The 17,035-nt window shown below is 45.5% G+C and overlaps 1 protein-coding gene across 1 annotated transcript in view; it reads right to left on the bottom strand.

Annotated features, from left to right (window-relative positions):
• Window positions 1–17,035, bottom strand: part of LOC147109571 (regulator of G protein signaling 6-like) — a 112,957-nt gene that overhangs the window by 69,887 nt on the left and 26,035 nt on the right. Inside the window, exon 3 of the mRNA XM_086002323.1 lies at window positions 16,957–17,008. Within this exon, the coding sequence (XP_085858449.1) occupies window positions 16,957–17,008 (52 nt within the window). The remainder of the gene's footprint in view (window positions 1–16,956; window positions 17,009–17,035) is intronic.

Below are 17,035 nucleotides of genomic sequence, written 5' to 3'. Positions count from 1 at the left end.
TACATCAGCGGTCCTAGTCGTGTGCAGATAGTTCCAGGCTGCCATTTCTCGGTACGGTAGTCCCGGACCAAAACTTGTTGACCTATCTGGAAGGTTCTAGTTGGCCTTTCATTCATGCCTTGAAACTGCCGGTTCTCCACGTCCCTTCGGATGTTGGGCTTGACCAGATCCAGCTGGCATCTTAGGTTTCTATTGAAGAACATCATGGCGGGAGTTTGGTTGGTAACCATATGTGTTGCATTCCTGTATGCGAACAAGAAGTTATCCACCTTGTGCTGAAGTTTTATGTCTTCATTACCCATGGCCTTTATGGCCTTCTTGAAGGTCTGGACAAACCTTTCAGCCAATCCATTGGTGGCGGGATGGTATGGGGCGGACGTGTAGTGCTTAACCCCATTGTTTTTTAAGAACTTCCTGAATTCTTCGGACACAAATTGCGGTCCATTATCAGAACAGATCTGTTCCGGCAGCCCATTCCTGGCAAATATGGTCCTTAATACTGTGATGGTTTTTTCCGTGGTGGTGGAGGACATCTTTATTACCTCCGGCCACTTGGAGTGTGCATCAACCGCGATTAAAAACATTGAGTCCATAAATGGACCAGCAAAGTCGATGTGTACCCTTTGCCAGGGAGATGAGGGCCACTCCCATAGATGTAGAGGGGCTTGTGGTGGAGCGTTTTGGACCTTCTGGCATTCTAGGCAGCTCTTGGTCATTTCTTCGATGTCTCCATCGATACCTGGCCACCATACAAACGCCCTGGCTAGGTTCTTCATTTTCACCCCACCCAGATGCCCCTCGTGAAGCTCCTTTAGCACTTTATCCTGGAGTTTGGGTGGAATCACCACTCTGGATCCACACATCAAGGTTCCTCGGCACACTGACAGCTGTTCTCTTCTTTGCGAGAATGCTGGCAACGGTGGTTCGCCATGTGCTGGCCATCCCTTCACTGTTAAATCGTAGACCCGTGAGAGAGTCGGGTCATTTCTTGTCTCCCTTTCAATGGCAGAATTTGTTACTGGTAGACATTCCACTATGGTAGAGTGGAACATCTCCACTGGGTCTACTGTAGGTGCCTCTTCTACTGTTGGCAACGGTAGGCGCGATAAACCGTCAGCATTCCCATGCTGTTTTGATCCTTTGTATTCTATGTTGTATTGGTGTGCCCCTAGAAAAAGGGACCACCTCTGTAGCCTTTGCGCTGTCATAATGGGAACACCCTTTTTAGGGTTGAATATGGAGATGAGGGGTTGATGGTCAGTCAACAAGGTAAATTTTTGTCCGTGTAGGCAATGGTTGAATTTCTTGACTCCCCATACCAGGCTGAGTGCTTCCCTGTCGATTTGGGCATAGTTACGCTCAGCTGAGTTCAATGAGCGTGACGCAAAAGCTATCAGCCGTTCCGAGCCATCAGGGAATTTATGCGATAATACTGCTCCTATGCCGTAAGGGGATGCATCGCACGCCAGTCTGATTGGCAGTGATGGGTTGTAATGAGCCAAAACTTCTTCGGATGTGATTAAGTCTTTGCATTTATGGAAGGCACGTTTACAGTCTTCATTCCATTTCCAAATTACTCCTGTTTGTAGCAGTTCATTAAGAGGGTGTAGAAGAGTTGATAAGTTCGGTAAAAATTTATGATAGTAATTTATTAATCCCAGGAACGACCTTAATTGTGAAACATTTTCAGGTGCTGGGGCTTTTATGACCGCTTCAATTTTTTCAGGTGACTTATGCAACCCTTCCTCATTTATTATGTGGCCACAATATGATATTTGATTTTGGAAAAATTCGCACTTGGGGCGATTTGCTCGTAGGCCCCGTTCTCTCAGCCTAGTGAGCACCTGCTCCAAATTGGCAAGGTGCTCGTTGTCGTTTTCTCCTGTTACAAGGATGTCGTCCAGGTAGCATTGAGTACCCGGAAACCCTTGGAGGACTTGCTCCATAGCTCTTTGCCAGATAGCTGGAGCGGATGCTACTCCGAAAACTAGTCGATTGTACTGGTACAGACCTTTGTGTGTATTTATCGTGAGATATTTTTTAGAGGCCTCTTCAACCTCCATCTGTAGATATGCCTGTGCCAAGTCAATTTTGGTGAAACGTTTCCCTCCGGATAGTGAGGCGAAAATATCTTCTATCCTCGGAAGAGGATACTGGTACTGTGTGAAGGATCGGGTTTACCGTCACCTTGAAGTCTCCACAGATGCGAATTTTTCTCTGTTCTTCAGATTTATTATTATTCAATGCTTTCTTTATGACTGGAACGATGGGTGTTGCCCACTCGCTCCAATCTATTTTGGATAATACGCCTGCATTTTCCAAATTCTCCAGCTCTGCCTCGACTGCTGGACGAATTGCGTATGGCACTGGTCTTGCTTTAAAAAACTTGGGAATTGCTGCATCTTCCACTTTTATTGAGGCGGTGATGCCTTTCAAGGTTCCTAGTTTCTCTTGAAACACTTCTTTGGCGTTGGCCAAGATGTCTTTTAATCGTTCAGGTATGATGTCATCATCGTTTTTTTTCTTACTGGTCACCGTCAGTGCCTGAATGGAGTGCCAGTCTAAACGTATTTTCCTGATCCATTCACGTCCTAACAGCGGTGGGCCACCATCTTGTAGAATGTATAAATACAACTTTTGTATTTCCTTGCCGTTGTATACAACAGGCACCCTTATTTTTCCTTTGGGGTATACTTTCTGCCCCGTATATGTTTTTAAGATAATGGATGTGTCTTTTAAAGGTATATGCGGAAATAGCCTCTCGTAATCCCGTCGATTTATTACGGTCAGAGCTGATCCTGTATCTAGCTCCATTTTAACTGGAGACCCTGCTATCGTGAGGGTAACCCAAATGGTCTGGTAATCATCTTTGGCAAGTACATTATGTAATTTGAGACAGCTTAGTCTCTTGTTTTTGGAGTCGCTATCGCTTTTCTGGTCTTCGGAGCTACTGTCCATCATCATTTGTACCTTTCTGTACTTTTCTTTATTGATTTTTTTTTTCCTGTCTGTGGATTTATTTTGTCCAGATCAGCATACCCGTGCAATGTGTCCAATCTTTCCGCATTGCCTGCATGCTTTGTCCTTGAACCAGCAGTCCCTCTGGTTATGGGTGGATCTGCCGCAGCGATAACATCTTTTGAAACCCTGTGTCATTTCATGGGTGCCGAAGTCCTGTGTCTTTTGTTGTATCTCTGCAGCTCCTCTTGCTGCTGCTTCACATGATACAGCCATACTGAAAGCTTGTCCAGTGTTAAATCTTTTTCAGAAAGCAGCCTTTTTTGTGTTCCTTCACTTAAGAGACCGCAGACGAATTTGTCTCGAAGATAATCTGCTAGTCCTGCCCCGAATTGGCAGTATTTTGATAGCTTTCTTAATTCGGTGAGGTAATCAGCGTTACTTTCATTCTTGTGTTGATTTCTCTTGAAGAATTTGAATCGTTCCGCTATCAGCAGTGGTGTTGGGTTTAAGTGCTCCTGCAGGGTATCAACAATTTCTTTAAAATCCTTGTCCTTTGGTTTGGCTGGAGTGATTAAATTTCGTAACAGCCCGTATGTCTTTGCGCCCATTAGATTCAGCAGTACTGAAGCTTTTTTTTCATCTTCTATTCCATTTGCAGTGCAATATACCTCTACTCTTTCCACATATGTGGTCCAATCCTCTATTTCGCTATCAAAAGCATCAATATTGCCAGACTTAGGCATCTTAGAAAAGATATGGCGCTTCCTGCGCTTTTCTTTCTTCTCTGCAGAAAAGATATGGTGCTTCCCGCGCTTTCCCGCCGCTGCTGCCGATGACAAAGCTGTTTCCCGTGGTTTCTGTTCTTTAAAAAAAAATTTTTTTAAATTTATTTATTTATTTACATTTGGAGACTCATTCCCGCCGGACTTTCTTTCTAGGCCTGAACGCCGACCTGCTTGCAGCGCCGGCCATCTCCCGAGTGCTCCCTCCCCGTCTGTTATTGCACGGGGGGCACGGTGGCATAGTGGTTAGCACTGTTGCCTCACAGCGCCAGGGACCCGGGTTCAATCTGGCCTCGGGCGACTGTCTGTGTGGAGTTTGCACATTCTCCCCGTGTCTGCGTGGGTTTCCTCCGGGTGCTCCAGTTTCCTCCCACAGTCCAAAGATGTGCGGGTTAGGTTGATTTGGCTATGATAAATTGACCCTTAGTGTTAGGGGATTAAATACGTGGGGTTACGGGGATAGGGTGGGATATGTGTCGGTGCAGGCTCGATGGGCCGAAATGGCCTCTATCTGCACTGTAGATTCTGTGATTCTGTGCCTCCGATTTCGCTGCTTGTCCCAGCTGTAGAGCCAGCCGCTGGAGCCCCAGCCTGACGCCCAGGAAGGATTAGCGCAGTACCTGCCACCAGCTTGGCCAGCTGGTGAAACCACAGCTTCTTTCACTTTCTTGAGTTTCTGGACGCCCGAGGAATCGATGTCCTTGAGGTGCTGCCGAATTGCAGGTAAGTCCGTTTCCACTTCGTCGCCACTGTAGTGTCCGTGTGTTGATAGAGACACTGAAGACAGGAGTTGGTTCATAGGTGTTTACTAAGCAAAGTCTGGGGGGGTACTAACGGATACAACACAATATACAGGCTTATATAGCCCGAGTGGCCATTACCGGCATTACAGCACACATGGGGCTCTTAAAGGCACATACACTACAGAATGGGGGAAGAGTAAGAATGTGTAGGGAGTGCTTGGGATAAGGATGTGTTGCTGGATGGAAGAGTAGAATGGATTGTGATTCAAGTACAAAAAAGGTGTCCCTTCACTGTGATTATGTAGACCAAACATTCATGTCTTCTGACTATTTGCATAGGATAAATTGGAGTAGATGTCTATGGATGGATCAGGAGGAGATAACCCAGCATGTCTTAACAGACGTCAGAATTGGTCACTTTCCAGAGAGGTAATATTTTCTAAGATTAAGTTCTGATTGGCTCTGAGTGAGGTGGCGATAGATGCTGAGGTTTCTGCATTGGCTACAACAAAATTGACAACCTGGTAGAACTGAGCAAGGAAAAGGACCCAGCAAAGTTCAAATAGGACAGTGTACTATTTCACCAAAATGTAAAATCTAGGATAGATTGTATATGGGGGTTTCTTGACCTTCAACAGAATGATACTGGTTACTAGAACTGGGGGCATCACTATCTTCAATCATGTACCTGCACGGATTAGGCTGGAACTCATGCAGGCAGCTGATGGACATGCCGGGTCTCCACACACTTCATGGGCATCTACCAAAAGAAATCCTTAACATATGTATATGGGGAATCCTGACAATGCAGGAACAGATTGCGAAGCAGATAAGTTAGCTTTGATGGGGAAATTTATTTGTGTGTCATTAACGAATGAGCAATATTAAAAGGAAACTTAGAAATAGGGAAGCTCAGTAAAGAGCAGGCTTCCTGAGGTTAAAGATGATATAGACAAGATGGAATATGCCTTGTTTAGGGAAAAAGGTGATGTATTTTGAAAGAGGGAAAAGCACTGAAGCTTTTGAAACATAGAAAAATAGGAGCAGGAGTATGCCATTCAGCCCTTCGAGCCTGCGCCATCATTCAATATGATCAGGGCTAATCCTCTATCTCAATGACAAATTCCCGCGCTCTCCCCATACCCCTTGATGCCTTTTGTGTCTAGAAATCTATCTAGCTCCTTCTTAAATATATTCAGTGACTTGGCCTCCACAGCCTTCTGTGGTAGAGAATTCCACAGGTTCCCCACCCTCTGAGTGAAGAAATTTCTCCTCATCTCAGTCCTAAATGTCCTGTCCCGTATCCTGAGACTGTGACCCCTTGTTCTAGACCCCCCAGCCATGGGAAACATCCTCCCTGCATCCAGTCTGTTTAGCCCTGTCAGAATTTTATACGTTTCAATGAGATCCCCTCTCATTCTTCTAAACTCAATCTCTCCTCATACGACAGTCCTGCCATTCAAGGAATCAGTCTGGTGAACCTTCGCTGCACTCCCTCTATGGCAAGTATAGTTCTTAGGTAAGGAGACCAAAACTGCACACAGTACTCCAGGTGTGGTCTCACCAAGGCCCTGTATAACTGTAGTAAGATATCCTTACTCCTGTACTCAAATCCTCTTGCAATGAAGGCCAACATACCATTTGCCTTCTTAACTGTTTGCTGCACCTGCATGTTTGCTTTCAGGGACTGGTGTACAAGGACACCCAGGTCCCTTTGTACATCAACATTTCCCAATCTATCACCATTTAAATAATACTCTGCCTTTCTGTTTTTCCGACCAAAGTGGATGACTTCACATTTATCCACGTTATACTGCATCTGCCATGTATTTGCCCACTCACTCAACTTGTCTAAATCGCCTTGAAGCCTCTTTGCATCCTCTTCACAAAGAGGCTTCAATTTTGTGCCTGTTTGATGATCTGTCATGGAACACTTGCCACCTATAAGTATTGGCTATGACCTTTCCCTACAGAGGGACAGAAGATTGGATGGGGCGGGCGGTGGGGGTGGATGGGGGTTTGTTGCTGGCTTGTGATTGTGCAGTTCTTGGCGGCTGGCTAAAGGGGGGCATTGGAAGCAGCCTGAAACAGATCAGCCACAAATTGTCTTTTTGGCAGCAAAGGTACAGGACCTAGGCAGAGTCTACAAATATCTGAGGGAAGTTCTTGCCTTACATTGAAGGGCAACCGCCTCAGAAGAAAAAATAAATTCAATACTAGTCTGGCTCGCCCTGAGATGGGATGGTAATCCTCATGAATATGAGAAATTGTTTGTCAAGTGCATTGCCCTGTTAAAGCACATTTTTATCTGAAGAATGAGCGACATGTTTGTGATTGGAAGTGCTGTCATGATTTATAGTTACTTTATAAACAGAGCTACAGGCTTGGTTAGATTGACTCCTATAAATTTCCATGCATTTTAATGCAAAATATAATAATTTCAAGTACATTTATGTATTGTCTCTGCAATGTGTAATTTTGGAGGTCTGCAATGTAAAACATGAGGAAGGAAACAAATTTATTAGAGAAGAAGCTGTTTTTTGAATTAGTCTTTTACGTTTTGGAGACGGGGTTTGAACAGGATACAGAAATAATTTGCAAAACACAACGATCAAGATATTTTCATTTATCACGCTATTAAACAAAAAAGATTTCATTTGCGCTCAATAGCTTGTTTCTTTCAAGAAAAAAATTAGATGAAGCTTAAAGTTCTGTCATATAGTTTATAGCCAGACTGTCACATCCTCTCACTAATGAATATAGCCCAAAATTTAGTATTGAAAATGAGCAACTTCAATTTTCCGCCCCCGAACGAGGCAACATAATCTGGAAGTAAATAGTAAGGGGTGAGATGGTGCCTGCGTGCTGCTGTGAATTGATAAACCAATGCGTTGCATGGTAAGATTTGGGGTTGTGCCCATGAGAAACCTGCTCATGGAAAACATTGTGAATCACAAGTTGTTGAAATATTTCAATTGCAGGGCCCTACAATCTGGTCTCCCATTTTGTTAGATCAAAACTGGATGATTTGTAATGCCCTCAATTTAATGGTCTAGAAATGGGCTGATTCTCTTGGGTGTCCATCATGTAGTTACAGCAGGAGCCTTTGACATTTCTATTGTCTTCAAAAGTTTTTGACACCCCAGGTTCATTGAGAAACTGTCCTCTTTCAGCTGTTCAACTAGGTATGTGACATCCTCAGAGGATGTAAATGTCAGGGCCTTGAAATTCGACCGTACAGCGCCCATTTTTCAGGCACTAAGACATACTAAGCTCTCAATGTAGACAGTAGCAAGCACGCGCAGACTTCCGGCCAGAAGTGCGCCACCCGCCACATTGGTAGAGCAGGTCACGCTGGCAGCAGGCGTGCATGCCGGCAATATTCGAAGTCAAGAATAATGTATGTAAATCCTGGTCCTGTGCTTCTAGCAGGACCTGTTCTTCATTTTCGATTGCCCCAGCGCTTCACTCGCCAGGTGCTGAACTCGCACAGCACAACGTGATGCTAACCAGCAGGAAGGCCCCCTCACGAGCGCTATTTAAAGGGATCATGCAATACTTACAGGTTAGTTACTGGTTTAGTATTTCTGGCTACTGCTTGACTTCTAGGCATTTTCTGGTGTGTCGTATCCCTTGGGAATGCTCACTATTGAAAGGTGTTGCTGCTCTTGCACTGTTGTTGCTCTTTGCTTCACAAATAGTTTGGCTGGAGACATGGGTGGTCTCTTAGGGCTGCCTTTAGAACCGGAGATTGAGAGGGAGCAGGAAGGAACACACAACAGTACAGGAGAAGCTCCCAGAAGAGGGGGGAGAAGGCGGAGGAGCAGGGCACGGTACAGGAGGCCATAGCCACAGAAGGTCTTCTCCTACATGAACTTCTCGGAGGAGCAGCGTTTGAGGCGCCTTCGCTTCACCAAGGAGGCTGTCACTGAGCTACGTCACCTGCTGCAGCCACAATTTGAGCCTCGAATCAGGGCATGGACAGCACTGCCTGTGGCTGTCAAAGTCTCTGAGGCCCTCAGCTTTTATACCATGGGCTCCTTTCAGGCCGCAGCAGCTGACATCTCCCAGTACGTAGTACACCCATGTATCAGGGAGGTCACTGAGGCTTTCTACACCAGCAGGAACACCTGCATCACTTTCCCCATGGATAGAGTGAAGCAGGATGAGGGCGCACTAGGCTTCACCCCCTTTGCAGGCTACCCCATGGTGCAAGGTGCCATTGACTGCACACACATTTCCCTGCATGCTCCCCATCACCAGCCTGACATCTTTATCAATCGAAAGAGATTTCACTCCCTCAACGTACAGCAGGTTTACGACCACAGGCAATGCATCATGCAGGTGTGTGCCTGGTTTCCTGGCAGCAGTCACGATTCTTTCATCATGTGCCAGTCCTCTGTGCCGCCTTTATTACAACCAGATTGTCAAGTTACAGGCTGGCTATTGGGCGACAAGGGACTCCTCCTCCAGACATGGCTCATGACTCCTGTCAGGGAACCAGGCACAGCTGCAGAGCTGGTGTACAATAAGAGCAACACTGGCACAAGGAACATTATCGAGTAAACAATCGGTCTGCTCAAACAACACTTCCGCTGGCTGGTTCATTCCGGAGGAGCTTTGCACTAAACACCTGAATGGATATCCAGATTTATTGTCATCTGTTTCATGCTGCACAACTTCACCATCATGAGGGACCAGCCCTTACCACCACCTGAGCAGCAGTAAGTACAGGAGGAGCAGCAGGAAGAGGAGGAGGAGAAGCAATGACCACCAAATCCACTGTTTACCCGAACTCTGAGAGACACATTCATCCAGTAGAGCTTCAACTAAATCAGCCCAACCACTCGCCACTCCCCACTCCCCAAAAGGACCACAAACCTTACTACCCTTCACTCCAGACTAATTGGTCTCATCGTCACTACACTACAAAGACAAACACCAACACCAAATCCAGAGGAAAAAACAAATTTATCAAACAAATCATGTCAGCATCGACCAAAAGAAATGACTAATCGCCCTTCTGAAAGCCCTTAGAGTCTGTCCCGTGCACTCGTTTTCCTATCCTAGTGCTCCTATGAAGTGCTTCCACAGCTGCTACAGCTTAGGAAGTGGCAAGCTACCGAGTTTCCATTGAGGACACTTCAGATGGCCGTAGTGGGTGAGCTCTGGGCCTTGAGGACCCCGCTTCAGACTGCACCACTTTGACATGGGCTGCAGCAGACTGGGCCGGCTGGCTGAGCGGCACCAGCGAGGGCACTGGCGGAGTGTCTGGCAAGGTAGCAGACATGCTGTCATTCTGAGAGATTACAGCAAGTGCTCTCCACTCTCCTGGAGTGCTGCCTCAGCACTCCTAGTGCTCTGCTTGAAATAGAGTGCAAGGGTATTGTGATGCCCTGGAAGCCCCTTTAAGTAGTGGCCCCCAAAGCCAAGATGGCAGTTGTCTGAGCTTCCAGGTCACAGCTTGTGCTGCCATGGAAACAGTCATAAGATGCTCCATCATGATGGAGCTGACTACTCAGTCCATGTTAAACAGAATGGTCTCGATGCTCTGTGCAAAGCTTTCAGACTTGTGGAGCTGGACTCCTCCATGCTCCATAACATTGTGCACAAGCTTGCCTGTCTGGTAAGCATTTCCTGATATAAGTCCATCAGCCTTCTTGGGGAGCCTGGTCCCTCAAAGTCAGTATTTGAGTCCTCTGCAGCAGAATGAAGGGTGTAAAAAGGATTATTGATCCCTAGGACATTGTATATTTAAATTGCTGGGACACTGTGAATTTAAAATGAAAAGACAACCTGTGTAGAAGTAGCTGCAAAAGCCCCAAAACAACTGATAAGAACAAGATGGAGGAATTTCTGGAGTGTATACGGGATGGTTTCCTGGATCAATATGTCGAGGAACCAACTAGAGATCAGGCCATCTTAGACTGGGTATTATGTAATGAGAAAGGATTAATTAGCAATCTTGTTGTGCGAGGCCCCTTGGGTCGGAGTGATCATAATATGATAGAATTCTTCATTAAGATGGAGAGTGAAGTAGTTGACTCAGAGACTAGGGTCCTGAATTTAAATAAAGGAATCTATGATGGTATGAGGCAAGAGTTGGGTAGGATTGATTGGGGAATGTCACTCAAAGGGTTGACGGTGGATAGGCAATGGCAAACATTCAAAGATCGCATGAATGAACTACAGAATCTGTTCATCCCAGTTTGGCATAAAAATAAAACAAAAAAGGTGACTCAACCGTGGCTAACAAGGGAAATTAGGGACAGCATAAGATCCAAGGAGAGGACATATAAATTGGCCGGAAAAAGCAGTAAACCTGAGGATTGGGAGCAGTTTAGGATTCAACAAAGGAGGACAAAGGGATTAATTAAGAGGGGGAAAATAGAGTATGAGAGTAAGCTTGCAGGGAACATAAAAACTGACTGTAAAAGCTTTTATAGATATGTGAAGAGAAAAAGATTGGTGAAGTCAAGCGTAGGTCCTTTGCAGTCAGAATCAGGGGAATTTATAATGGGGAACAAATAAATGGCTGACCTATTAAATACATACTTTGGTTCTGTCTTCACAAAGGAGGACACAAATAACCTCCCAGAGATGTTGGGGAACATAGGGTCTAATGAGAGGGAGGAACTGAAAGAAATCAGTATTTGTAGGGAAATGGTGTTAGGGAAATTGACGGGATTGAAGGCCGATAAATCCCCAGGGCCTGATAATCTACATCCTAGGGTACTTAAGGAAGTGGCCCTAGAAATAGTAGATGCATTGCTGGTCATCTTCCAAAATTCGATAGACTTTGGAACTGTACCCATGGATTGGAGGGTAGCTAATGTTACCCCACTATTCAAAAAAGGTGGTAGAGAGAAAACGGGGAATTATAGACCTGTAAGCCTGACATCGGTAGTGGGGAAAATGCTAGAGTCCATTAGAAAAGATGTAATAGCAGAGCACTTGGAAAACAGTGACAGGATCGGACAAGAATTTTTGAGGATGTAACTGGTAAAATTGATAAGGGAGAACCAGTGGATGTGGTGTATTTGGACTTTCAGAAGGCTTTCGATAAGGTCCCACATAAGAGATTAGCATGTAAAGTTAAGGCACATGGGATTGGGGGCAAGGTATTGACTTGGATTAAGAACTGGTTGGCAGACAGAAAGCAAAGAGTTGGAATAAACGGTTTTTTTTCCGAGTGGTGGGCAGTGACTAGTGGGGTACCGCAGGGATCGGTCCTTGGACCACAGCTATTCACAATATATATTAATGATCTAGACGAGGGAATTGGATATAATATCTCCAAGTTTGCAGATGACACAAAGCTGGGTGGGAGTGTGTGCTTAAAGGAGGATGCCGAGAAGCTCCAGTATGATTTGGACAGGTTAGGTGATTGGGCAGAAGCGTGGCAGATGCAATATAATGTGGATAACTGCGAGGTTATCCACTTTAGTGTCAAAAACAGGAAGGCAGATTATTATCTGAATGGCAATAGATTTGGAGAAGGTTAAGTGCAACGAGACCTGGGTGTCCTTGTGCACCAGTCGCTGAAGGTAAGCATGCAGGTGCAGCAGGCGGTTAAGAAGGCAAATGATATGTTGGCCTTCATAGCGAGAGGGTTCAAGTACAGGAACAAGGATGTCTTGATGCAGCTGTACAGGGCCTTGGTGTGACCACACCTGGAGTATTGTGTGCAGTTTTGGTTGCTTTAGCTGAGGAAGGATGTTCTTGCCATGGAGGGAGTTCAGCGAAGATTCACCAGCCCGATACCTGGGATGGCAAAAATGACGTATGAGGAGAGTTTGGGTCGATTGGGCTTATACTCGCTGGAGTTTAGAAGAATGAGAGGGGATCTCATTGAAACTTATAAAATACTAACGGGACTAGATAGACTGGATGCAGGAAGGATGTTCCCGATGGCCGGGGAGTCCAGAACCAGGGGTCACAGTCTAAGGATAAGGGGTAAGCCATTTAGGACAGAGATGAGGAAGAATTTCTTCACCCAGAGAGTGGTGAACCTGTGGAATTCTCTACCACAGAAGGCAGTAGAGGCCAATTCATTAAATATATTCAAGAAGGAGTTAGATATATTTCTTAAGGCTAAAGGGATCAAGGGATATGGAGAGAAGGCAGTGACAAGGTACTGAATTTGGATGATCAGCCATGTTCGCATTGAATGGCGGAGCAGGCTCGAGGGGCCGAATGGCCTATTCCTGCTCCTATCTTCTATGTTTCTATGTAGGTAAGTAAACTTAAACAATCCTTGATTAAAGATTTCCAGGAACCGCAGTATTTTGCTTTTGTCTTGATTAAAGACTGCTGCCATTAGAAATCGATGCGAAGGACAAGACATGTCTAGAGAAAGTTTGGACACTGATAACAGAGGCCTACGCATTCCATAGTCTGGAACACGTGAGATGGAAGGACAGGCTGTGGGTGAAGCGTTGCACCCACCTAGTTTAACCTACAAAGAAGTTGAATGACACAACAAACAGCCAACCGTCCCTCATTAATGCCGAGCAACTGTGATTGGACAAAATGGATTGTCCCCTAACTTTTACTTATGCCTCAACCGGCAGAAACAACATAAAATGGAGACATCGTGGCAGGTCTGGCACTGCAGTCGGAGGAGCCTTATGAAGCTTCGCCTAGAGGAAGGACATCCAAGAACATGAACAAGAAACTTCAAGAGCTATGAGGGAGCTGATCACTCCTCTGCCTTGATGCTGATATGTATTGCTTGATGCTGTCTTTATGCTTGTGTAAACTGTTTTAATGCTGTGTGCAACGTTAAATCGTTAAAGGTAACCTTGATTGATGAACATACAGAGTAGTGTGGCTTTCTTTAGCTGGCTTCTGTTCATGAATCACTGGAACATCTGTATCTCTACAAGAACCAGGACGCAACCTTGGTTTCCAGAGAGCTGGCTCTTGAGTTGTCCTATCCTACTGCCCTAGATCCCCCGATAGGTGTTCAGCCAATGAATAGTGCAGGCAGTGCTGGCTGCACGCACTGATCATTATAATTAGGAGGCAGCGCAAAAATTGCATGCTGTCTCTATTGACATGAATTGGCATAGGCAGTGTGTGACACGCCCCCTGCACGCCAGTTTCCGGGTGCGATATGATTGCTAGGCCCAGGTCTTGCCATCCTACAACTCATCCGCTTCATCCTTGACCACAATGTCTTCACCTTCAACAACCAGTTCTTTACCCAAACACACGGAACAGCCATGGGGACCAAATTCGCACCCAATACGCAAACATCTTCATGCACAAGTTCGAGCAAGACTTCTTCGCTGCACAGGATCTCCAACCAACGCTATACACCAGATACATCGACGACATTTTCTTCCTATGGACCCACGGCGAAGAATCACTGAAAAGACTGCACGATAACATCAACAAGTTCCATCCCACCATCAAACTCACCATGGACTACTCCTCAGAATCAGTCTCATTCCTGGACACACGAATCTCCATCAAAGACGGACACCTCAGCACTTCACTCTACCGCAAGCCCACGGACAACCTTACGATGCTTCACTTCTCCAGCTTCCACCCTAACCACGTTAAAGAAGCCATCCCCTATGGACAAGCCCTGCGAATACACAGGATCTGCTCAGACGAGGAGGAACGCGATGGACACCTACAGACACTGAAAGACGCCCTTGTAAGAACGGGATATGACGCTCGACTCGTCGATCGACAGTTCCGACGGGCCACAGCGAAAAATCGCATAGACCTCCTCAGAAGACAAACACGGGGCACAACCAACAGAGTACCCTTTGTCGTCCAGTACTTCCCCGGAGCGGAGAAACTACGCCATGTTCTTCGCAGCCTTCAACATGTCATCGATGACGACGAACACCTCACTAAGGCCATCCCCACGCCTCCACTACTCACTTTCAAACAGCCGCCTAACCTCAAACAGACCATCGTTCGCAGCAAATTACCCAGCTTCCAGGAGAACAGCGACCACGACACCACACAACCCTGCCACAGCAACCTCTGCAAGACATGCCAGATCATCAACACAGATACCATCATCACACGTGAGGACACCACCCACCAGGTACATGGTACATACTCATGTGACTCGGCCAACGTTGTCTACCTCATACGTTGCAGGAAAGGATGCCCCGGAGCATGGTACATCGGCGAGACCATGCAGACACTGCGACAACGGATGAACGGACACCGCGCAACAATCACCAGGCAGGAGTGTTCCCTCCCAGTCGGGGAACACTTCAGCAGTCAAGGACATTCAGCCTCCGATCTTCGGGTAAGCATTCTCCAAGGTGGCCTTCGAGACACACGACAACGCAAAATCGTCGAGCAGAAACTGATAGCCAAGTTCCGCACCCATGAGGACGGCCTTAACCGAGATCTTGGGTTCATGTCACGCTACATGTAACCCCACCTGATGCAGGGTCATCCAGACTCGAGTCGACATTGGCTTGTTCTCTCTACACAGATGCGGCCGGACCTGTTGTGATTTCCAGCCAAAAAAAATGTTTTTTGTCTGTTTTTTTGTTTTTCATACAGACCCCAGCATCTGCAATATTTGACCTCTTGTGACCCCACCTCATTGTTCTTTGATGTAATGTTTCCCTGACTGACCTGTTTGGACACCATTCGCACCTTTGACTGCTGTGATTATCTCTCTGCCGAGGTGCGATAAATGGCAGTTGGAAAGGTTACCTGTAAACATCTGACATGATTCTCTGACTATATAAGCTGTGTCTTTATGCATTTCTCCACTTCACCTGAAGAAGGAGCAGCGCTCCGAAAGCTTGTGATTTCAAATAAAGCTGTTGGACTATAACCTGGTGTTGTGTGATTTCTTACACAGGTCTTGATAAGCAGGGAGGACCTTTCAAATCTTAGATTTCAAGATTCTTTTACAGGGGAATTCAAGTGTCGCATTGTCAGTCTTCAAATTAGGCAAAAATACTTTTGGGACATTACACCTTTTTTGAAAATAGTTTCTGCGCTCTTCTGTGCTTGAGGTTAAATTGGTGCAGAAGAGAGGGGGTTTTAGGCTTTATTTACACACTGTAACTGTAAATGTGGCGTCAAGGCCCGAGCTGACTCTAGAGTGAAGCAGAGTGAGATGTCCTGGAAAAGGAAATCGCACTTTGCTTTGCCCTTGAGTTAGGCCGGGTCCTGACTCTGGATTTACACTGCAATATTTAAACATCCATGCAAAGCAAAACCCCGTTACACCGATGCTACAGTATTGGTGTAGATGAAATCTTACTTTACATCAAATGGTGCTATAGCTGACCTAGGAGTGCTTGACATTGACATTCCCTGCACAAAATATGAAAGTGTTCCATTTCCCAATTCTAACATCCCTCATCATATTGAGCACAAAATTCACCATAAGTTTTCTTTAAAAAGGATAATCATGTCTTAGTAATCTTAAAGTCTGCCTGTTCTTTCTGTGGGGGTACTTTGTCCAAACAATACAAGTTAATTATCAACTGTATCATCACTGATATAAATAGGAAGTTACTAGAAGTCATACAATATTAAAAATCACAATTATAAACTAATTGCTGAAATATCTACGAACCTCCTCATTCCTGTTTTGTTACTTTTCTATAAGACTGACCTAATCTTAAGCTGTATTAGGCATTGACTTTTGAGTATAAATTTTTGGAAACTGGTTGAGCGGAGTCTCACTCGTTGGGACTGTAGGTCGAAGAATTGGGAGCAGAAGTTAACATTCCCAGCTTGTGATACTCCTGATTTTTTGGCTATTAATTTAATTTGAATAACTGGACAATTGGGAGCACTGTGAACCAGGCGAGCTGACCTTTCACCCCAATCCTCTGGTCCGTGCTCCTGTCAAGTGATTTTCCACGCTAAAGAGCAGTTTCCAAAAATATAGCCTATGATTAATTGCTATCAGATAGAAAAGAACGAATAATTATTCGTGTATCGTGCGTTTGCACGCTTTCTCACAGAAAGGAAGAGACTGGCAAAGCAAACAGTGCAAAAAAAAAAAGGCTGAATGGAATACAGGAAACTCTTTTTTATCCAGCACCGACGGAACCGGCGTGGTGCCGGTTTATCAAAAAGTCCAGATTACAGAGAGGTATAGTAAAAGGTACGAGAGCCCCGTACACAGCAACAGATCCAGGCGTCCCTGTTGCTTAGCAACAGGTGCAGGAACCCCGGCCACAAGATCTAGGCGTCCCTGTTGGTGCAGGAACCCCGGTACACAGCCACAGATCCAGGAACGGCCACTAATATGAAGTAAAACTTACCTGAACCTACTCCTGAATTTTGCCAGTTAACAGAGATTTCCAGTTATTTAGGTACCGGTAAATTGAGAGTTTCCTGTATAATGTAGCCAGTGGGAAGCCCACCTGCCTATTTTCTTCTAAATAATGCACAAGGAATTATCTGAGTGACGTGTTCATTTTTTGCGGTGCTGAAGTAAATGAAATGAGAGATGCGCTTACCATAGTCAGTGTTTTCTGGCTCCCAGCAGTTTGATGGCCAAAAGTATGGAGCCTATAATGAAAATGTATTTGTTACTGC

The sequence above is a fragment of the Somniosus microcephalus genome, chromosome 12 (genome assembly GCF_052327205.1).
Source record: "Somniosus microcephalus isolate GS21.2 chromosome 12, FLI_Smic_1.0, whole genome shotgun sequence".
Lineage (NCBI taxonomy): Eukaryota > Metazoa > Chordata > Chondrichthyes > Squaliformes > Somniosidae > Somniosus > Somniosus microcephalus.
This window is presented reverse-complemented; position numbering and strand designations above follow the sequence as displayed.